General features: G+C 42.8%; 1 protein-coding gene across 6 annotated transcripts in view; it reads right to left on the bottom strand.

Moving 5' to 3' along the window:
• Positions 1-757: 757 nt before the first annotated feature.
• Positions 758-23,842, bottom strand: part of LOC108878309 (E3 ubiquitin-protein ligase DTX1) — a 42,036-nt gene continuing 18,951 nt past the window's right edge. For 5 of the 6 annotated variants that reach the window (XM_051075080.1, XM_051075079.1, XM_018668880.2 and 2 more), the window contains 8 exons: positions 19,122-19,869; positions 11,671-11,732; positions 11,296-11,457; positions 9,041-9,102; positions 8,724-8,882; positions 7,317-7,478; positions 5,909-5,998; positions 758-5,363 (listed from right to left, as the gene is read on the bottom strand). In XM_051075080.1, the coding sequence (XP_050931037.1) occupies positions 5,139-5,363; positions 5,909-5,998; positions 7,317-7,478; positions 8,724-8,882; positions 9,041-9,102; positions 11,296-11,457; positions 11,671-11,732; positions 19,122-19,869 (1,670 nt within the window). In that variant the 3' untranslated portion in view covers positions 758-5,138. The remainder of the gene's footprint in view (positions 5,364-5,908; positions 5,999-7,316; positions 7,479-8,723; positions 8,883-9,040; positions 9,103-11,295; positions 11,458-11,670; positions 11,733-19,121; positions 19,870-23,842) is intronic. The other variant, XM_051075081.1, reaches the window with a different exon arrangement.

The following is a 23,842-nucleotide window of genomic DNA, read 5'->3' on the forward strand; positions in this document are numbered from 1 at the left end:
TCTCATGTCCAGTCCTCTCTTGGTTAGTTTAAAGTGGAAAGTCTGAGTCAGAGCAGGCAATGACATTCATTCATTCATTCACAATATTACAGGAAATGTCATTACGTGTCAGACAGATCCCAGAGCAGCCTCACAGTGTCATGGTTACCACGCCACCCCCTTGTTCAAATGAATAATTTAATCAAACCACTATAAGCACAGACTTTACCATCCAACAGGAGTCACAATCTAATGTTAAATTATGCCACACAAACAATGTTTGCAGCTGTTCCTCCTCCCGGCCTTATTTAAATGCTAATGAGAGCAGACCTACCTGCAGTGATGCAGCACAGTCTCCCTGTTAGCGCTCTCATTAGGCACGAGAGGTGAGTGACGATAGGAGGCAGGGCAGGGGAGGTTAGGTACCAGAACTCAGAGGAAACCGACCTCTGAGCTGCTGGGTCAGTGCTGGAAGGAAGACGGGGTGTGTCAAAGGGGAAGCCGATCTCCCGCAGGCCTTGGTGAGCGGCCCGCTTGAGTATGCACCGACCACAGCTCTTCACCACAGCACCAACATGCAGAAGCCAGTGACAAAAAAAATGACCATAAAGCAAATTTACTGCCAGTGAGAAGTGTTTCTGCTGCACTCCACAGCTCCAGCAAAGCTCATTTATATCCATATAACGAGGTGCAGAGCACAGAGCAGCCTCGGGAGGAGGAAATGGTGGAGCTAAATGAAGGAGGGGGAAAAACCAGGAAGAGCCAAGGTGACAAAAGGTCAAACAAACTAACCCTGTCGAGGGCACATTTATTTTTCCACAAGAAACACACAAACATGCAACAAGGTCATCACAATTCAATAAAGACCGATAGATTAAGAAGCCCTTTATAGTTTAATCAATGTCTCTCTATATCTTGCTTTTAGTTTATCTCAGTTTCTCCTTGTGAACCATTTTAAATAGCAATATGTAGACACTGCTTAAGAGAAATCAAACCACAAAAATCATGATTTGAAAACGTCAATTAAAATGGGCACTTAAAATGTAAAACATTCAGATGTTTCACATGTTGAAAGAGTGAGGAGAGCAGCCAAACGCTGTCTCATCCTCATCTTTAGAAATCAAATCTGATCGAGGAATAAAAACCTTTCTAACTAACTGGAGTTAAGATGCTAAAACACAGTGCTAAATCACCAGAAGACCTGGGTGACGTTTCTAAAGAAGCTATGATGTTTTCATACGCAAAGAAAGCTATGCATTTGTCAATAAACTTGCTCACAGTTTGGTTAACATGCACCTCTAGGAGAACATTACTGTATCTTTAAAGGACATGAACCTAAGCTTCGTCTACGAGACGCACACCTGGCACACATTCACACACACTCGCATGGACAAACAGGTACAAACACACAGTATATCCACACAAAATGTTAAGGTATCATTTAGAGAGAGAGAGAAGTACAGTTTGCAGTGGACACTACAAGAGAGTACAACTGTAAATACTTTGTATGTTAGGACAAAGTGACTTCACCCCTTATCTCACTTCTAATCAAAAGGAAAATAGTATGGAATGGATTTTAACAAGAGTAATACAGCAATGTTATGTAATAGTTCTTTTAGAGACAATCATCATTCAAAAAAAGACATCAAAAAATATATGTTTTCTAATACATAGTATGTGAACATCCTCAGATTTCAACCCCATTTGTTTATAAACCGGGAGGTAGGCACCCCTTTAAAGAAAACATCCGCTGTGATTTAAACCAGCCTCCTTGCTACACATAAATCATGTATTAGATCTTAAAAATAGTAAATTGCATAAACGCCATCTCTCTCTTCTCCTTAATCAGACAAATACCAAAACCGTTTTTCATCATTCCCATAGAAGTCTGTACACACCTGAAAAGTCTAAAGGGCCTGCATCGTTCATACTACGAGACCGACACATGGAAAAGGAAAAGTCGAAGAAGCAAACATTTGAATTTCTCGAGTTAATGAAACTTCAGTCGACATGGAAAAAAATTCCCTGATAGATTGGAAGCATTCTCTCTTGCTGTCCCATTTTATAAAGGGCGTCAAAAAAGGTGCAAAGGAGAAAACTTGAAATGGAACAGGCCAAAACAGTGACTGTTTTCAAACCCTGGGTCAAAATCACACTTACAAATACTTTTAGTAGTTTGTTTAGTTAGTTTTGGCTTGTGTAGCCAGTGAGTTGGAATTTGAAATAGAAAAAAAACAGCCAAGTAGTCTAAAACCACAAAAAACTTTAATACTTTATCCTGCGATGACTCATGTTTTTGGCCACGGGTGCAGTGGAAACATGTTTTGAACACAACATTGACATATCATCAACTTTTAAACTGATCTGGTGGACCTGTAATCAAACAGCTGCTTCTTAACACATTTAGAGGTTATGAAGCAACATTGTCATTCCTTTGGAGTTAGGGGTAGGTAGCATACTTTGCTATCTACCTAGCTAAGTACCTAGCTACCTAGCTTTTTGAGGTGAATCAACATGAAGTGCGCTAACCGTCCAGCGGTGGAATTTATGCGAATAACTTAAGTGAGGGGCAAAAATCTGGTTCAGTCTATATCTGAACACATGATAAGAAAAGCAAGGACAAAAACACACAAAGAATATCATGTAAAATAGCCAAAACAGTTGGAGAAAATTGTTTTGTGTGTTGATGAAAGACCTAGTAAGCCAATAAAGACATAGCAAAAATAGTTTTTCAGGGCTTTTGAATAAAATGTATTTGGTGCACTTATATCTGGTTGACTGACTGACTGATTTCCCACCAATCGGTTGCTTCAGTTGACTAAAACAAACCCAGTGAATATTTGCAGCTGATATTTAACCCAGGTTGTTTTAATCTTCAGACTGAACAAAAAATTGCCGACTGCATCCATTCCCATGTTTTGGACAAGTAGAAAAAGACAAATGGCCCATTTGGGGAGGGGGGTGGGAGGTGGGGGGCATCTTCATGCTGCTAAAGCTCCCCCACCAATAATACAGACACATTTACTGTATTTATTGGAGTCCCACAGGGGACCAACTACACAGATTCTACATTAAGGTAACAACAGCAGCATACGCTAAGACTACTTGTAATATAAGACGTCCATAACATGTCATACATATTTCAACAGTCCCTGACATCCTGGCAAAGTTTGCCAGATTTTATGTATTCATGTTAATATGTGCCTGTGTGTAGATATGTGGGCCAGTCTTTATATTTTCTATATAGAAGAGTATAAAAATAAATTAAACTTACACCATTGACTCAAAATGAGCTTGAATTTAAAGGTATATCACATCTGCAAATGTATAGTATTATATATTTTTTCAAAGCATTGCAAGCCAGTTTATAAACATCAACTTAAAAAAGACAGATTTAGTTGCAATTTAAGACATTTTCCTAAAAATTAAACAACTGATTAAACAAAACTGTTGCCTCAAAGTGCTATGGAAGACTATGATTCAGTCCAAAATTAAGCCCACAGCTGGGTGCCCACATGATAAACCTTACATCAACACCCCCGTTCATTAAAATTGATCAGATATATTTATGGAGAATTATGCAGCACTGGCTTATCTTTTATCACAGAGTAAAGAAACATCACACGATCTCCACCAAGGACTTTCAAAAAGTCTTTTGCTCATGGGCATAAAATCTGGGGGGGGGCGCAGCCAACTACATACTAGACCGATATTTGCATGGTTCCTAGAATGAAGTGCTCTGCTGCTGAGGAGGAGAGCTGAGGCCAGGCAATACATCAGGATCGGCCCAAACACCTCAGAGTGAGCTCACGCAAGAAATGAGATGTTTCACTGCTCACCATACAAGCAGTAGAGCCCAGTGCACTGTCTCGCAGCAAAACAAGCTCACAAGAGACTTGCAGATTGCAGGCGAGCATTAGTGCTGCCCGAGATAGATCTCAAAGGGGAAAACTGTTGGTGTTTAAGAGGAGAACGTCCATCTGTGAGAAGTGTGTTCAGCTTTTCTCCTTAAGGACTTGAGGCTGGCGTATTAATGCCTCAGAGCGCAAAAACATACACACTCACCCTTCGTGTATGTACGGTCAGCATAATGGATTGTGCCGCCGCTTGGGTTTGCTCCAACAGGGGGAATAATAATGCGGGCTTTATATTCATAGAGGTCAGCATCATCAGTGTGTCAACAAAACAAATGAGTTTGACCTAGGAGCATAGCAAACCCCTCAGCCTTTGGAGATACAACACATTGTAACAAGCATCAAACTGACTGGTGAGATGCTTGTTTCATCTATTTCATGTCTCCTCCCATAGACAGCCCACAAGGTTAACCACACGACATACATTTATTACCAAACACTAATATTTCATAGCCTTTATCTCTCTGGAATCCACTTCATGCACTACATAACACACCTCCGTTTCACAGAACAACTGATCTGTGGTGCCAGAACTGGAAAATGTCAGATATGCCCAGTGCAACCTTAAATGACATCAACATAGTCAAGATCCTCTCCTTCAAAAACAAGTGGAACCACTTGTTACAGGACAATAATTAATAATTAGAGTAAAAAGAGGACGCGAATAATCAATTTTTGTAAAGCTGAAATTCTCTTAAATGTATCGTCACAATATCAAGCAACAACTGATCCACTGACACCTCACCCTGTCGAAGATATTCGCTCAACATTCATTATGCAGCGTTAGTCTGGGCCATGCATTCTGGAGTTCAGCATTTACAAATATGCCTTTGTATAGTTTGGGCCCCTCGTCATTTTACTCCAAGTGCAGAGAAACAGCTTTAGTTTGAATCTAAAAGGGGATAAATACCACTTACCTGCAGCTACCAACATCAAGACAGAAGTCTCACCTTTCTACATTCCTCAAACCTCTGAGAAAATTTGGCATGAATGCAACATGCTCAAGGCATGGATCAAGAGACAGCATGAGGGAAATCTTAGCTTATACAAATCAAAACATTGATCATAACCACGTCATTTATTCTGCTTCCGTCGTTCTCCTGCCACCACTTCTGCCGGGTATTTTTGTTTGTGGGGAGTAAAGAGTTGTTGGCTGCATGTTGGCCCATCATGCAGTGTCCCTGTTCTCTGGGAGATGGCGGGGCATGGTGGGTTGTGTTCCTGTGTTACCAGCTCAGCTGGTCATCAGTCCTTCAGGTTGTCCTCACCGACCCCCTGGGCCGACAGCTCTGTCAGGACGTTGTCAAGGTAGTTGGGGTCGGGGTAGCCGTGGCCGGTCAGGTTCGAGCCGAATTCTGTCTTGTGGTGAATCTCGTTCCACACCACCGTGTCTGACTCGCCCGTGGTGCTGGACGTGCCGATGGTGAAGATGAGGCGTCGGTCCCAGGCCATGATCAGCAGCTTCAGGACCTGCAGAGACACAAAAGAGAGGAAGGGTTACAACTGGTTGGACATATCATATATGCTACTCTGAGAGCTAGGCCAGTACAACTACTGAAACAAATATGTGAACATCAGACTGAAGCTGAGTTATACAGGTATTTGTGTCAGAGAAACTAAGTGGCTAAGAAGGGAAATTTTATTTTACTGAAATGGAGGAACAATACTGTGAATCACAATCCCTGATTTTGAAGGCAAACAAAGCTATAACTGCCAATTTGTAGTAAAAAAATTAGCAGAGTAATTGTATGAAAAAAGTAATAACATGACTGTCTTACTTAAATGCATGTAATTATAGGATTTCCTATGGCAACAAACCCAAAAATCATGGTCCAGTGACAAACCCCAGTAGTGAAATAGGTTTGATTACAAGCTCATCATAACATCAGTGAGCAAATTCTGTAAAAGGACAGTTTCTATAACAAAGACTGTGGAGAAAGTGGAAAAGCTTCCTCTCTAGATAAAGAGACTTTTTGTAACCCAGCACGTTTCCTGAGAGAGTTGTCAGAGCTCACCTTCCTGCCTTTCTCATTGTCGGGGAGGTAGCAGTGTCGAGGGAACCCTCTCGCACTGAACTTCTTCCCGGGGTTGGGGTGCTCATTGGTCTGGAGAAAATGTCAAGAACAAAAACAAACGTTACAACTCCTTCTCATCCAATTGTGACTTAATTGTGTAGGAAAGGTCAACAGCAACCGGAAGATGAGCTTTATTGTTCATGCTGCTTGCAACGACCCATTGTAAAAATCATTTGAGAGATGTGCTACTGTAAATATCCAATTATTTCTTTACATGTTCATAAAACTTATTGATAAAGTTTCACATAGATACAGTGGTGACAAATTGGTCATTTCCTCCTTTTCCTTAAATCTAGTGAAGTTAAGAATGTGTTGCAACCAAGTAACTGCTATTCCCAGCCTTCTCTCTATCCTTCTGCCTCTATTAAGTACACTGCTTGGACAGATTGTTTTCCCCTCTTTATTAGACGAGAAGAACATGTAGCCCAATGATACACAACTGTACTTGAAGTGATAGAACCAATGTATCTTCCACTAACAAACCAATCTGAGTGAAAGACAGCAGAAAACTATAATAATATTAATATTTATTGCCTGTGATAATTCTCACTAATTTGGTGATAGCAACCAAACAACACGACCCATTGTTATTTTGCTGTTGTCCTTTAAGTCCATTAAAGCGCTGCATGTTTCTGAATCTGACTGAAACCATCAGGGTGTACAGAGTTTAGACTGAAGAGTGAGAGGAGAAACAGAGGCAGGAGACCTACAGCAGTGCTCCCTGACAATAGTGTTGCCGTGCTGCTGTGCTGACCTGAGTGGTCAGGTGACCTCCCCCCCGGTATACTCTCCCCCCTGGGAGACTAAGCCTGCTCCTCTGGTGGAAAAAGGTCAGTTTATTGACTCTATTAAATCTCATCTCAGCAGTGAGGATAAAATATGCAGTCCTCTCAACTCCACCAACACACCAACACAAGGCCAGGTTGTGAAAACGTCCTCTTTCCTCCACTGTGCATGTGACGTAAATTTGTAATGACCTTTATTGAATTAAACTCAGTTTTATTTGTTTATATAAATGACTACAGAAAAAAAATCAAATGACTAGATAATGAAAATGGTCTTATACGATCATAGTATCGCTCACATATTTTAGATTCTGAAATCATCTGTCTTTGCCCAGAACGGCACGGCAACACTATTGTCAGAACTGCTGCGTGATCCTTAAGAATGCTGTTTCCTGAGTGACTCACACAGCCCCAACAACTTCACCTTCCTGCACGGATAACCGTCCATCAAACTTAAGCGGATAAGAAGCAGTTGTAGACAAGGCACAGACTTATAGAGCAGAGACAGCGGATCAGGCCTCAAAAGCAGCATGGTAGATTTGTCGAAGTGAGACAGTTCTGACCTGGATCCCGGCAGGAATGTCATAGACGATGCGGATGGTTTTGGAGTCTGGGTAGCCGGGCAGGCAGTGGGGGATGACGTGGTACTCCATCTTCCCAGGAGGCTGGGTGCCCGTTTTTTCCCCATAAATGGTTTTGCATGTTGGGCACTGAAGACTGCCATCCTGCTTTGGAAAAAAAACAAAATTAAACAAAGAAAGAATTGAATGGCATTAATGACACAAAAAATGTTTGATAGTTTCATATTGCTTTTAATGGGCTAACCACATAACAGAAGAATAAAAAAAATCACTTACCTTTAGTCACATCTAGCCATGCAGACAGTTTTTTTTAAATATTCATGTATGAGATTTCTGCCCTTATCCCAATAAATGGTCATGAATGAACTTTAATTTATGTGGTTATAGCTATGAAAACTTGGGTTTAAAGGTTCACTCAGTAATTTTGTATTTACAATAGGTCAAATGAGTATGTGTAATGTGAAAGGGGTACTCAACCCAAAGAGAATCATCACCTGATAATGTCATTATCAAGCTGTCTGCCCCACAAACTTTACCGTTTTGGTTCAGTCTCACTGTGTTGTTTGGCCATGGCTGTCACCAGGAAGCATAATAACTCAAAACAGACTCACTGTAAGCTAAGCAAACTGCCAACAGACAAAAGTTGGCAACTAGCTAGTGGACTTATTAGCACAGAATTTAGCAGCTAAACAAAAACAGCGAAAAGAAGTTGGACTAAATGTTGGACTTATATTTGTCTGGTATGCAAAAAAATTTGCATTCTTAATGCAATCTTCTTTCCTGGTGAAACCTGCCGCCATCATTAGCCACAATGTTAGTGACTCGGGTGTGTTATGCTAGCAGTAGCTAATGTATCCGCAAGCTGTGAGCCTTTATCAGAGACCACAAAAGCGGGTGAGGGCAGAAATCTCAAAGAGAGTATTTTTAAAACCAGAACAAATAAAACCAAAACTACAGATAGCTAGATACCACCAAACGTAAAAATATGGTTGTTTTTATTGTTTGTGTGAACTGACCTTTTCATAGTAACTGATTAGGTATTATTGGACAAGCTCTTGTCATTAGTATTACGCTGATGCTTGCTGATCAAATATACTTATATTTGCTTCTTCAGCATGAGCAAGTAGTAGCCTGCATTTGTATTTTGTGCATGAGACCTTAAGTGAGCAGACTTTATGATGATTTTTACAAGTATTGCTGTCATGCTGTCAAAGCTGACATGACTGATCTGACAGGACTGTGTGAGATCTCCATCTGTGGACAATAATATTGAGGCCTGATCATCTGCCAGTGCCATGTAACCCAGTCAAGCTGTAAGACATCGCGAGTTTATAATTTGAGCCCTAGAGTGACATCATAACAACGTCTGGCTCAAAAGCTTTTACCCACCTTATTGCCATTGTTGTACATGGCCACCAGGCACAGCAGATGGTACATGTGCCCGCACTTGCCAAGTTTGCCCACCAACTCTGGCTTGATGCCTTTGTGCTGCAGGACGCCTTCATAGCCCGATGACATGACCAGCCTCTCCATGCAGATGGTACAGTCCTGGAATAGCCAACCAAAATACTTCAGCTGCCATTCTACATGACAGTGTGTTTATGAGACTTTCACACTTGGTTAAGACATCAAATGGTGACAGAGTGCAACTCGTGGTGGGCACAAAACTTTTAAGTCCTGTGTGCTTTGGTGTGTCTTTTTCTTACCTCGTCTGGCACCACTTTAATCCTCTCTGTGTATCTTCGCACTACATCCTCTGGGTTTTTCCCTTGTCATAAAATAAAACAGAAGAGAGATGAGATGACCATCAAAGAAAAGCCAAGCCTCCTGCCTTTCTTACACCTACATACCACAAATAAATATGAAAAAAGACAAGATGGACCACTGGATGGCATTTGCTTGTCATTTGAACACAAGAGAATAACAGCTAGATCTTGAAGGATGACAAACTTTCATCACTTTGAGTAGCCTTTCAGTTCTGGGCACCACTTTTCTCTGACAAAAGAGTGTGAGTGCACATGTGAATATAGTATACATGTCAGTGATGTTGTAGAGGAGGTCACCTTCAAACTGGCACATAACAACCAGCTATCCCCAAACTCTCTGATAATCCCCGTGTGCAACCAGGCTAGCATGGCTGAGAGCACACCCACAGCTTACACCCCTAATACGCTTACAGGCAACCTCTTTTCCCCCGGAGCCTTTGTTTGTTCATTTGAGGGACAGCCAGCGAACAGAACAGAGGAAGGGAGCGCAGCGGAAAGAGACTCACTGACTGAGCAAAAAAATAAAATAAAATAAAAAAGTTAGGTATAAAGGGTAGGGAAGACAGAGGAGGCACAGAGCCATGAAGCAAATGAAGAGAGAAAACAGAAAAAGAGGAGAGAGACAAAAGAAACACAATTATGCATTTTACGCTATTGCTATTTGATGGCTTCATTAGCTGGATCTCTGACCTTTTTCTGTACAGAGAGCAGAGCGGGATGAGCCCAAATCTCCCTGCATGAGTAAAAACACATCTCCATTCACCTCACAACCCTCCATTATATCTGAGTTCATGCTCTTTCTGTAGACAGCATGAGAAGGTTGCATGTTTGGTTGCTGCCTTATTCTTCAATCTACAGTGCCACTGGTAACACATTTAAATGTCCATAATTTCCTAGTCATTTCCAAAGATTTTTCCTGAGAGAACAATGTAATTTGGCTCTAATTAAAGGAGAAAATAGAGACAAGGTTATAGTCTCTAGCGATATACTTGCAGTACAGATTTGGTGATGACCTTGGTGCAGACTTAAATATTTGTTGTTTTCCCTGATAGAGTCTAATAACTTTGGTTATCATAAAGCGAGGGCTTCAGCATTTCATGCTGATTAGCAAATGTTAGCATTCTAACATGCTAAACTAAGATGGATCGCCTGCTAAACATCACCCTGTTAGCATTATCTTTTTGAGAATGTTAGCACTGCTTAAGTACAGCCTCATAGAGCTGCTTTAGTTAGCTGTGTTGAGTTCAGAAGTTGCTGATTTTCAGATGAATTTCCACAAAAGAGGAGCTGCACTTAACCCCCCTGAATACTTCTTGGAAATCTTGGAAATTTAATCCTTCATATACAGTATGTTGACTTGTATGCATGCCTGCAGGCAGGCTCTTAGTTATGCTCCCAATTAACTGGAACTGCAAGTCTACTAAATGAGCACTGTCTTTATTTTCCTGTATGAGTTTAATTCCTTGGAAATTATAGGAAACTATGAGAACTGTACAATTAAGTGCTACCATATCATCTCTACACAACTAAGTCTGTGTGTACAGTAATGGAGAGCTCTGAAGGGCTGACTGAGAGGAGAAGTATGGAAACCCAGCAGCCTCACCGATCAATTAGGACAAAGACTCCCTTGGGATGCCGGCGGTTTCCACGGCTTCCATCGACCAGCACTTATTCAAGCCCAAAGCCGTCCAACTAAACACCAGATCCCCCCTCAAACCAGCTCAGTGCAACAGTCCCTTGTTAATTACTTTCCTTACAACTGCCTCTGTCAATCTGCATGTAGTGTAACATCTATAAATTGTTAGTTTCACTGCATTTACTCGTAAATCTAAATCCAGCAATCATCATTACATTTCATAGGGAGCCTTTTGAAAGGTACAGGAATGCTTTCCTACCTAATTATCAACGATGTTGAGAGAGGTTGGATTTATTGTAACATTTATTGATATGAACCCTTGATCACAATAAAAAGAGCTTTGGTTTTGTTTGAACACTGAACAACAGACTTACAGACAGCTGATATGAAAACATCCTGCAAAGCTTGGCAGGAGAGAGAAAGTCTGCTGACTATCAGTGGTTGGTCTATTCCTCTCCTAAGTGCAATTCCTATTTATTCACTAACACACCATAAAAATAGATTTGCTAGCATTTGTTTTCATACAATTTCCACCTCTCCTCAATTCTCTCCATCTTACCTCTCTTCAGGTGCTTTTTCTTGGTTTTGCGGCGCATGCCGTTGATTCCTGGCACAGGCTTCATGTCACTCTTGTTGATGGGTGGTGGGTGCAGTATAGGCTTGGGGGCCCGAGTCAGGCAAACCGGCAGACCTGCAGCGCACATCAGGATACCTGTCATACCTGATACATATGAACAGCACACACACACATAAACACACACACACACACACATAACACACAGAGAAGAGTGGAAAGAAACACTAATTGTGAATGTATTTTTAGATAAATAAGAGTAGACATGTAACTTTGACCACAAAAAGAACTTTTCCTAACAAAAACTTATCATTTTTAGCTGACTTCCAAGCAGATTCTGCATAGCAGATGTTGTCTAACCTGCTAGTGCTGGGTGCACTGGTCCAGATCCTGTCAGGTTCTTTACTGGAAGGGCAGGAACGCTACCACAAGAAGGAAATAAAGAGTGAAATAAAGTAGTTACAGAGAAATTATGTACCTAACAGGCATAGAAATTGACCTGCTCACATCATACATTAATTCAGGGTCATACCACCACCTCTAGTGGCCATTTGAAGACACCAAGATTATTTAGAAAGACTATTCTCTCTGTGATTAGGGATGCTTCTTGTAATGCCAGTCTTTTCTTCAACATTTATATATTTTTGCATTCTTGAAATGACCTTGTGACCTCTGAAATGGACAGTAATTAGTCCTGATTGTGCACCATTGCCTGTTATGCCACAGCTGAGAAAACTGAGAACAGCAGCTAGTTCTGCCCTGCATGCCATGAAAAACACTCAAGTTAAAATGTCACATGTGCTTCACTGCAGAGACAGAGACAACTGCGATGGGACAAGACAGCTTGACTCATGTACAAAGCACTGCGGCAGAGCCTGATTCAGGATGACATTTGGAGAGGCTGAAGTTCATGGTAAAACACAGATGACAAAGACAGTTGACTTGCGCACTCTTCGAGATCTGTGGAGCAGGGCGGACAAAAGCACTTGGGGCATTAATATGAGCACACAAGTCAGTGAGTCTCTTTTCAGAGGGCTGAATCCTCAACTCAACCACAGCATGCCACAGCAGAACAGCAGGGCTGAGGCAAGTTTCCTTTCCTCAGGGTTAACAGTAAGACTCAAGTCACAGCTAGAAAACCAATTGAAGTTAAGTCACTTGATGGAAATGCTTTGATTAGAATCAAAATCTTGTTTTCATACATGGAAATTCAGCAAAGAAGCAACACAAAAACCACACCAGATGTGGTCTGAAAGTGTAACAGCTGGAAAACCCCTGAACATAAGGTCAAATCATTTCATGCATCTTGAGCATCCAGATTAAAGCCACTATATGAGGGAATTTCTCATGCTAGCATGTTTCAGATTGTTCTGTGAAGTGATGAATATGATCCATGTTTTGCTTTCAGCTAATCATTCTCAGAATCATTGTTGTTTTGAATGAACAAGTATTAACAAACTCTAGTGAACCACACAGCAAACAGACACAGTTAGCAACTAACTGGTGAAAATAATGGAGCATTTAGCAGCTAAAGAGCAAGATAGCTTCTCAGGAGGTGGTAGAGACCAAAAACAGAGCTAAAAAAAGATAATACTGGACTTGCATTCGCCAGGTGGCATGAAAGACACCTCCACATGAATTTTGCTAATGTTGCTGTGTCTGCGAGACTAGTAAATAGGCAACTGTTTTATCAGTGCTGTGTTTACGTGAAGTTGAGGGCTGTTATGAAGCTGCTCTTGTCCCTTTCATCTTGTAGACATGGTTGGTCTTGGTTAGACCTGGTTGGCAAGTTAGCATGACAAAATGGTGCCAGTCTAAGTAAAAATGTAGGAGCTAAACTAGCTTTAACTAATTAATATTTCAGAAAAAACTCAATATGGACATAGTATTAGTTAGCTAGTTGTGAATCAAACTTCAGTAATTTGTCAGTATATTCAAACTGCAAATCATTTTGTGCAGATTGATCTTTTTGTAAATCTCAGTTCATTCTGTTAGCATTTTTATTCCACCACATATTTGCATTGTTGTCCTTTACAACTGGCAGTAATATGTACTGTGTCGCTCTCTGGCTTGTACTTGTGTCAAGTATGTGTATTCTTTCACTCTCACAAAACAGGAATATGCAGAAATTTGTTCCACAGCACCACTAGTGGTCACATTTATAACAATCTAAACCACACAACGTGATGGTCTTAAAACACATTCTGACAATACCCTTTTAAATGCACAGTGTAATTGCAACCACAGCCAACAGTTACTGCATCTTCTGCTAATGACAGCATCTTCTCTACATCAAATGCAATGGAACATTTTCAGAATTACTATAAATGTGCACAAAACTTCATTTATGCAGAAGAGCGGAAAAACACAGGGAGGATTGTCAGATAGTGAGTTTGCTTTTTAAATGGGTTAAACAGGAAATGGCTATGACAAAATTTTTAAATAGTTAGGAAGAAGTCACATGAAAAGAATAGGTGCAAATGGGGCATCGCTCACTGAGCCACCTGTTAGTTTTCTCGGTTTATCAACCAAAGACACACACTACTGCACACATACTTTTGAATCTCTCTGCTCTTTGACCATGAAGCAACTGAGGTCTTTGGCCCTGCAGCTCCCTGGTGTTTCACAAATCTGCATCAAGAGACTGCTTTGATATTAGTGAGAGCCTCTGTTCCTGAGCCAGGGGAAGCCCTTCAATAAGCTGAGTGCAATAACACAAAGGGACACGAGGCCTGGCTGAGGCTGCGTCCTACCACATCTCTGGTAAGGACTCAAGTGCACTGTGTCTCACACCAGTGGAGCAGAGATCAGGATGAGCTGACTCCTACAGCGTGCACGACAATGTGAGTTAAATTAAAAGTACACTTATGTGCAGTTGTGATAAACACCTTATATCATGGATGTGAAACCAAGACAGGTTTGATTTTGGCAAGATTTTGTTTCAAGCATGGATTACGGCAAGCAATTTCACACCTTCAACCACAGCACAGGAACTGAACTCACCTGCTGCAGCCTGGGCTTGTAACAAAAACTAACCTGTCAATACTTCACGGTGCACAGCTGCCCATTGATCTGTGAAAAATACCAGTTTGAGTTTAAGGGAAGGCAGTGTTGGTTTTCACTGAGGAAAATGTGGGAGGCAGACGAAGTGACAAGCATGAACTCCAAAACTAAAAAGTGATCGGCTGAAGCAAAAAGTCTAATACTGAATAAAAACCAGTTACTATAGGTTTTGCCCAGTGGGAGGGTTCCTCCTTCATTTAAACATGCACTTAAGCCTAAATCAAATCAAAACACACTGTGGACAAGATTCCTGTCTTCATGAGCGCATGCATAATTTAGGTTGTTCACAGAGAGAGCTGTGATCAAACAAATAATTCTCATTAGGAGAATTAGGAGAGGAAATGGGACAACACACCACAAGAGCCCTTAACACCATCTCATTGTGCAGTCTCTGCACATTTTGCACAAACTACACACTCCTATAAGCATGCAGTACCGAGGATCTGTCAAGGATTTCTAACATAACATTAATTAGGAATGCTTTTCATCCCTATTGCTTTCCGATTCTTGCAAAGATCTCACTATCAGCCGGAGAGTGTATTGCATAACAGATATGTTGATGAAACAGCTGTACACTGTGTGATTCCACAACTAAAAAGAAAAAAACAAAAACAAAAAACAAACCCAACTGTTACCGATGATCATTATCTAGACTGAAAGCAACAACCAAACACTTATCTACACTGTTTAGACTGATAGATCCACATCTTGCAAGCAATTTCCCATTGTGCTGTATCACATTTTGTTAATAAAGCTTGTGATTGCCTATCTATGCACCGCAGAAACTGTTTTCATACAGGCTGCGCCTTTAACCAGCCGGTCAACCTGTAGCCTGTGTGCAGCTGCCACCCTCCATCTCATTCTGCACAGAGCTAAGCTCTTTTCTCTTGACTTTTTTTTTTTTTTTAAGAATTGTGCACCTCTGGAGGCACTGACCCTGTCTGTCCTGGCAGCGCCTTGAGCACTGAGGTTTAAGACACACGCCACCTCCTCATGCTCTGCTGACAATCCTTAATGCTGGATGACTTCCAGGGTTTAACTCTTTCTCCTCTTCTCAAATCACACTGGTCTGAAAACACCATCACCACTGTTGCGAAAATTCCAGGAGTGCATCAGAATCCTCTGTCTTTACAAATGTCTAATACCTATGCTCAAAAATCTAATCCTGACAGCCTTCTGAGCAATGGGCTCTGCTGGCTTGTGCTCAGATCTTATGAGCCATTATACCTCATCATCAGTGTAAACAAGCGCACACTTTTCGCCTATCCACCGCAACACTGCAGTTCTAGCACTCCAGTTTTGACGAGGTACATTCAGCAAACCAGACTGAACCTTGTCACCTCTGCATTTCTTTCGCCCTGCCAACCCTAATTCTCTTCTTCCTCCTGACCTGTCTTTGCTCCCTTCTGTCCATCTTCTCTGCATGGAAGAAGAAAAAAAAAAAGTCATGCCTGGCTTTGATAGAGGACAGTAGTGAGTCTTTCAAAAACACTGCTGAAGAATTTCCTAAAGTGCTATTTGTCACATCTAATGGTGTCATTTCTGACCTAAAACTGGTGCAATTAAGTGATAAATCCAGCCCCTTCATACCTAACCCATTAACACCACACTAATAATGGCCCTTTGTCAGGTCAGGGCACGAGGGTCGCTGTCCCTCCTCTGACTCCTGCTCAGTATCATCCTTCCTGAGGGAACCTCCAGGCTGCCTTGAGGACCTAATCAGACTGAGAGCGATGTGATTCCCCAAATAGAAAGACCACATTAGGCCTAGTTAGGAAAGTGCTGACGGAGGACTAATATCTCCTCATCTGTTTATTATGCGCCATAAAGACAGTGGGTGGGGGGTTGGAGGGAGAGAACTCCACGAGTGCTTAATTGCATATTGATGTGGGTAGCGGGAGGCAGAGGCAAACCCTATCCCCTGCTACAACAGGGGGGATACGATGTGGGTAATGCACTTTAGTTTGAGAGATAGATATACTTTATTGATCCCATGGGACACAATACACCTGAAATGCCCCAAGAATAAGCAATAATGACACCAAGAATTTCCAAATTGCATCAGTTTGTTCCAGATGAGTTCTCATGATTTATTCATTAATTTCAATATAAATTTTTATCTTACGGGGAGTGCCAGAGCAGAGCAGTGAAGCAGCCCACTGAGGGATAATGATCTCTGCACTCGACACACAGCCCTCCAGTCAAAACTCAGACAAGGAGCTCGTAAACACAGCTAACAGCAGCCGTGTGCATGTAAACACACTCTGCTCAAAAAGCCTTTGTCTCTCTTCTGAAGGAGACTGGACTTCTTCTTATTATTACCTTTCGTCCTTCCCCTGTCTCCACACCTTTAGGGTTTTTTGCAGAGAGCAGTACTACTACAGTAATTCTGTCAAAAGACAAGCAGCGCAGGTCTCGACTCTGAGAAAGTGCACAAGAGGATGTGGCTTGACTGGCAAAAAGAACTGAGAAAAAAAATCCCCAGAGACCTTGTGAAATTCTCTCTCTGTTCATCCCACCACAAAATATGCCTGTTTATCTTATCTCAGACAGAAAATTCAGTGGCATTATGTCTCTCTTTATATTACTGTAAACTCACTACTCTTTTTTGGTAATTTTCTGCTGGTCTATGAGTAAAACAACTGGTTAATCAAGAAAATAATCACGCAGTAGCTTTTCACAGTTATATATGTGTCAGTATGAATAGTATGCATGTCGTAATTTTAAATGTCTGTCGTTACTAGACATGACCTTGTTTCACAAACCACAGGTCTTCAGTTTATAGGTAACACCTAAAGGCAGGTGGTGATACACTGGGCAGTGTCGGCCCAGTTAATAAGATAAACTGATGTGTTGACACAAACCAGCAGATGGTGCCACTCCTAATATTTGTGCTTGTAAGACAGATGCATGAAGCAACGCAAACTGCCTCCGCCCCCAACCCCCTTCACAGCTCACAACCGCTGGTTTCTTGAGACAATAAAAAGATCAATATCTGAACTGCAGCCTTCATCATCAATGATACACAGGTCATACAAACACATACTGCTGTGCTATGTTAGCTTATGCAAAGATTAAATCAATCATTTGCAAGATTATTTTTTGAAATCAAAGGTACTTTTTAGATTAATCTGGCAGAACCAGACCTGCAGTCAGACACAGACACGGTTGTTTAAGTAAGTGAAGCAACCACATAAACTCATGTAAACAAGCCACAGCGTGCCAAATACCTTCCCTGTACCCATCACCAGTTATATTAGGGTGTGGGTGTGTGAAAAAAACAGATCTGATGTTTTACATTTTGTGTGGGTTCCTCTGTTATCTGTCTGTAGCATGCTTGTGGGAATGTGCGAGGGAGTTCACATTTCAGTTTGCGAGAGTGTGTGCGCGTATGTGTTTGTGCGCTCTCATGTCCTGCTGTGTGTGTGTTAACCACACTCATCCTGTATGTCGAGCCACTCGCCTGGGAACCGGCGCACTCCACCTCACCCCCCACCCCCCACCCCCCCTGCTCTTCCTCTCTCTCTCTCTCTCTCTCTCTCTGTGTCGCCGCATTGAAAACCCTGTGTGCTGCAAGGTGAAAAAGTCACATTTCATCCACGACTCCACGCGCACTGGAGCTTTCAGTGAATTGTTCAAATACTGAAGAAACGTCACTGAGTAGGCCTGCCCTCTCCTGGCTTTCCTACACTTTTGCACAGAGACACATCACTCCCCACCTGCTCGCTGTATGAAACAAGGTCATGGCCTGCCATGATGAGCAAAAACCATATACGTTTCCTTTCGGTGACACAGAATTAGGCCACGGAAAAGTGAAAGCATGTGCGCCTGGGTGAAGGACGGTATTATTCAAACATGCAGTAAGTGTGTCTCTCCCCATGAGCAGTGAGAACAAAATGGAATCAAATTAGATCAGGAGAGGGTTTATTTTAGTAAAAGAAAGCAGGATAGGGGACTGAAGTATCGGTTACAACGCTAGACACACTTCTTTTCCTCGGCTCTTCTCGCTGAATCGCTCTGAGGTCAGAGCGCTCTGCTGAAGCTCCCATTTTTCCTTGATCCATTATTCATTCTTCCCCAGTGGAGCTCTGCCTCCATGGCAAATAGGTTTCCACAGCTACACCAGAACCCCCTCCACACACACACACACACACACACACACACACACACACACACCAGAAAACAAAGACACACATCCAGATCATCCACGTACGACGTCAGACTCACACATCCCATGACACAACAACCACGGCGTGGTGTGATAGTAACAAATTAGTTCAAAGCAGAGGCAAACAAAATGATCCAGAAGAGCTGCAGTATTTCACGCCTGTTGGGGCTAACATAAGCTCATTATGGAGCAGTAACCATGGCAGGCACACATATGGAAGAGAAGGGCTCTTTCTCAGTTAAGGAGAATCAGCTGGACCCAAGGCCTTTTCTGCAGATCCACTGGTCAGGACGTTAACCAGAGCAGCCATAAATCAGCAGAGAGAGATAGAAAAAGACAGAAAATGACAGAGTATAATACACCAGACACATGCAGGGCTGGAGCTTTGTGAAGCAGACAAGCAGAAACAGAGATTGTCTCTTTGCTTTTTATATCCACCCATTGCCTCAGCTGAACTGTAAATTTGACCGTATCCGAGCATTATACCCGCTCTGTAACTAGTAACAGGCTACTGCAGACTCAGAAGAATCCAAATGAGAAAATAAGGGGTATGCATGATTGTGTCAGCAAACATCATTACCCTGGTGGGATGGCTCCTCTGGCAGTGCCCATGGAAATGCGCTGTGTGCCCGGCCGGTTCAGGTTGTTCTGTCCGTTGATGGTGAGAGCATGGTGGCCATGGGCGGATGAAAGAGATGGCATCACGGGGGAACAGGGGAAGTTGGCAGTGGACAGAGGCAACTGCACCTGTTCAGCTTTGGCTTGCCCACCTCCCACACTTATGTTATTGTTGTTGGTGCCGGAGGAGGCGGATGTCGGAGACCAGAGGGAGGTCCCAGCGAAGGTGTTACTCTGCCGCACTACAGTGAGGGTTCCTGCAGCACCCGTGTTGCCCGCCGTTCCTCCGTAGAGCTTACGCCGCTGAGAGGCCAGGATAGCGTTGGAGGCGGCTCTCGTGCTGTTGACCAGGATGCACTGCTGGCAGGAGCAGGGCTGGCCAGAGCTGGCTCCCACAGGCCAGGACTGCGACTTGGGGATGGAGCCCATGATGAGCGGGTAGGCCAGGTCCATGCGTCTCCGCAGGCGTCGCTTACGCTGGCTCTGCCTGTTGGTCTGAGACATGCTGTTGAAGTCGATGAGGTAGCAGAAGCCCAGAGAGGTCAGGTCCAGCCAGGGGTGCTGCTTCTCGTAGGCATTCTGGATGGTCACACAGATCTCCATGTCATAGGGCGTCCACGAACCGTTGTCATTCTCCCACTCCCACACCACGCCTTTCCCCGGGGCAGACGAGGGCTCGTAGAAGTTTCTCTGCACTGGTCTCATAGTGCCTAAAGCAAAGGACAAAGGAGAGAGGGAACATGAGGTCAGTCACTCAGTTTGTCTGTGACAGCATTTGATTAATAGTTGAATCATTAACAATTAATGAAGGAGAACAGACCAACAACAACAGACACCTCTGGTGTTATAACAGATTTTAAAAAAGGAATGTGTAAACCATCTGTAACATTGGTGGAATATCCCTTTACTTTATTTTAATCAATTGGAAATTAGATTAATCAATAAGTAAAAACACCTGATATTTCCTGGGTGCAGTTTTACAAATGCATACCACTGTTTGCTTTTCACCATTTCATGACATTAAAACTTGTGATGAGAATTTGTCATTATATTTGACAGTTAATGGAGTAAAGGAATAATCGTGTAAATGATCAACAAGGAAAAGCATCATTAGATTAATCACTGGTGACATTAGCCTGAGGCAAGATGTGGTTTTAATGTTGCCTCAGTTTCAAGCTCATCAAGTAAGCTAACAAGTGTTGAGACAGCAACTTGACCAACTGATGGAGATGAGGTGGAACACTTTGCTACCTGCCTGAGGGGCTACAGTTGCAAACTGTAGCATTAAAGCAGTGGTTCAAGAGTAATACAAACATAAATCGCAGCAAGCTGCAGTGCACACGCTAGAAAAATCCCTCATCTCCAGAGGCTCTGACTGTGTATTAAACTGCATGAATGGCCTTTCAGAAACACAGACATCATACCCAGAAGTTCCTGCTGTCTCACTCTGCACTCTACTGTTCTCACTCTGCTAGTGACAGGAAGGAGAGGGATGTAGCTTTGTACCTCTGTCCCTCCACTGATGGCCACTCAGCTCCCACCTCCATTATAGCACAATTACTGTAGTCACGTGGGAAATCAGGACACCTTAGCCTATCCATCTCCCCGCCAACACGTCAGCAAGGGTATCCAGGCACTCCGGCGGAGACTGTCACCCCCCTCCTTCCCCCACCTAATTTAACGGGTAAATGCACATTCTCCTGCCAGCGAGGACCACGGTGATAATGGAGGGATGGGAGTGTGTGGAGAGGATGAAAGGGTGTAGGAACGAGTAGAGGGGTTGGTGGGCAGAGGTAACCCCTCACCCAGCAGCCTGGTGCTGGCTCCAGAGAATAAAATGCATCAGCAGAATCAGCAAGTCTGACCTTGAGTCACTGCTGCAGATGGCTGCTAAAGGACTCGGCTTGATGGCTAATTTCATTTAGAGCTGCTGAGAACCACACACACATACACTCACACACACAGACACACACATATATATATACACACTCACAGATGACTGCTCAGTGAGCCAGCTGCCTGTGTCTCTCACGTCTTCAGTCAGTCAGCCATGCACAACTTTCTCTGCCAGTTGCATCCGTGCCTGCTCACGGCTTGAGTTTCTGATTTTTTAGATTTTCTCTGAAGATAATATTAAAAATAACAATAATTTCCCTAGAAGGATTTCAAAATAAAACACTCATTGATTTCCCAAAAGTCAGTAATTTGCTCTGTACTTGAATCTTAGCAGTGGAAGGCTCTGCGATGGTGAACCACGTACCAGAATCCTTTATCGCTGTATCTCCTGAGGACTGCATTAGGTGCGACACTTTCAGCATGGCTGCGTGTTTTTGGTGACAATAATGGCAACAGCTCCTCACAATCTAGTTCATCTACCCATCGGGATGAAAAATACATTTTCAAAAATTGACAAATATCGATTTTTCTGAAAATCTGATGCTCAGATGATCTGGAACTCTCACATATTTTAATACTGCTTTGAGTTTCATATGATGAACAACTCTGAACAAAGCAGACACAACTTGTCAATATCTTGCTAAAGGATAATTTTGTCCACATTTGGGGGTTATTTAAATAATGTTAGACATAATTTCTATCAGTATAACATCCAAAGTAATTACTGAGATCTGGGAACATTATTGAAATAAAATTGGATGATTAGGAGCAGATTTTGATAATGATTTTAATGTTTGTTTTCTCCAATACGTTTTGCTAACCTGAATGTATCTTTGTTTCTTGCCCTGTTTGACATTTTAACTGTGTTTCCGTGATCCCACATCTCAGCAGTGAACTTTGTAAGCACAACACTATTGTTACCAATAGAAATGATGGCCAACACTATAAAAATACAGAGTTCTGACAAACCAGAATTATTCTTTAAATATTTGCATTCTTGTGCAGGGACTTTCCAGGTTGCCAATCACAGAGAGAGCAGAGGTCACAACAGCACAGGAGTCCTGTGGCTTCATCTGGGAAGTCTGACTCAAAACATACAGCCTGAAACTCTGTTCGCTGCCTCCGATTCAGCTTTAATTTACTTTTGTATATATTCCTGCCTCTGCCAAAAAGGCATGGCCTGAGTTGTTGATGTTCTCCCTATGACCCCTCATGCTCTTCCTAACAGGAAACTGAGCAAGAGTGGCCACTTCCCGTCTGACCCCGTGTGCCCTTGGCAGCCATCTATCCTGCCCTCCCCTCTCATCCCTTGTCCTCCCTCCCACGATGTCCTCCAGCTGTCCTTGACTGACACCAGCGTGGTTCCCCTCGGGTGAGCTGTAGCTGTGTGATGTATTGCCACGTCAGTCCTCGCTGTGGGACTCTAACCCCACTGTCACGCGGGGCCAGGTGGGTTCAGGGTGAGCTTGGCTGCATTCTCACATCTTAGCTTGGGGTCGGGGAGGGGGGCTGGGGGGGGGACACTTCCTGCAGTCTGTTCACCATATGAAGCCATGCCAGTCTCCATCTTTAATAGCTTTGTTTTCCTATGGAAGTGAAGGAAGCTCTGTCTGAATCACTCTTTTTAATGGAGGGACATGCAACATTAAATTGCAACATCCTTGACTGCCCTCGGAGGCCTGCTGGGGCAGATAGCAGATTGGCAAACTGATGCTTTATAGTTCATTTCGGTGGATGCTTTTATCAGAACTGTTAACTAATGCAATTCATGTACATATTGTATTTTTTAAAGATACACAGTGTACCATGAAGATGTAATATGAATAAAAAGATGTAAGATGTATAAATAACAAATAACTGATAAGAAAAAAGGAGTGAAATTGTGGGTTTGACATTGAGGGAACAAATCCACTCTCACTACAGCTCATCTAGGGAGTAAAACTGCATCACCCCACACAGTGAGCAGTAAATCCTATCTAAATCTGTCACTGAGGTTATTGATGTGTGTGTTCCTTCCACACTAACACCTCTGTGGTCACCCAGGAAAGTGTGATGAAAACCCTTAATGGAAACTGTCGGTGACGTGCACCCAACAGGTAATACCTGAACAGCTTGTGGAAAATGCACAAGATTAAAGCTTTGTTGTCACAGAAACACTAAGGAAAGGTTTTGTTGTCATGGAAGCCGTCCCTGGGGCTGAGAGGGAGAGGGAGTAGGAGGGAGGGTTGCCCATATGTGAACGTTCCTACTACTCCTTTCCCTGAGCACCACGCCAACAGAGTCAACTCCTCCTCCACTCGCTCATCTCATCTGCTGCTGACGCCAGCTTTCCCCTCGCTCTCCACCGTCTCTCCTGGCTCCTCACCAAGGCTGTCGCGCTGAGCCATTCTTCACATTTTCCACTCTGTCACTCACTGGACCCCATCCTGCTCTCACACAACGCTCAACTCTTGGACAGAGAGTAGAAAGCTGTGCCACTGAATTAGGGCCCACATCACCTTGTAGTTAATGCTCTTCTTCATGCTGCTGCTGTGGGAGGAGAGGCAGACGAGAAGCGCCCGGATCAAGCTCTATAATATATCCTTATAATTGACAAGCCTCTCCAATTTCCCCGGGGCTGTGTTGAGCCTATTAAAACATAGTGCTGCATTTTTCCTTTTAACTACAGAAGGAAAGAGGCCAGTAACAGGTCCAGCATCATACAGCTCAGTGCTGTCTGAGAGGTATTTAAAGCTAACTAATCTATGGTCTCTGCTGGAAAACAGGCAGACCTGCACAAAACAGAGG

The sequence above is a fragment of the Lates calcarifer genome, linkage group LG13 (assembly GCF_001640805.2).
Source record: "Lates calcarifer isolate ASB-BC8 linkage group LG13, TLL_Latcal_v3, whole genome shotgun sequence".
Taxonomy (NCBI): domain Eukaryota; kingdom Metazoa; phylum Chordata; class Actinopteri; family Centropomidae; genus Lates; species Lates calcarifer.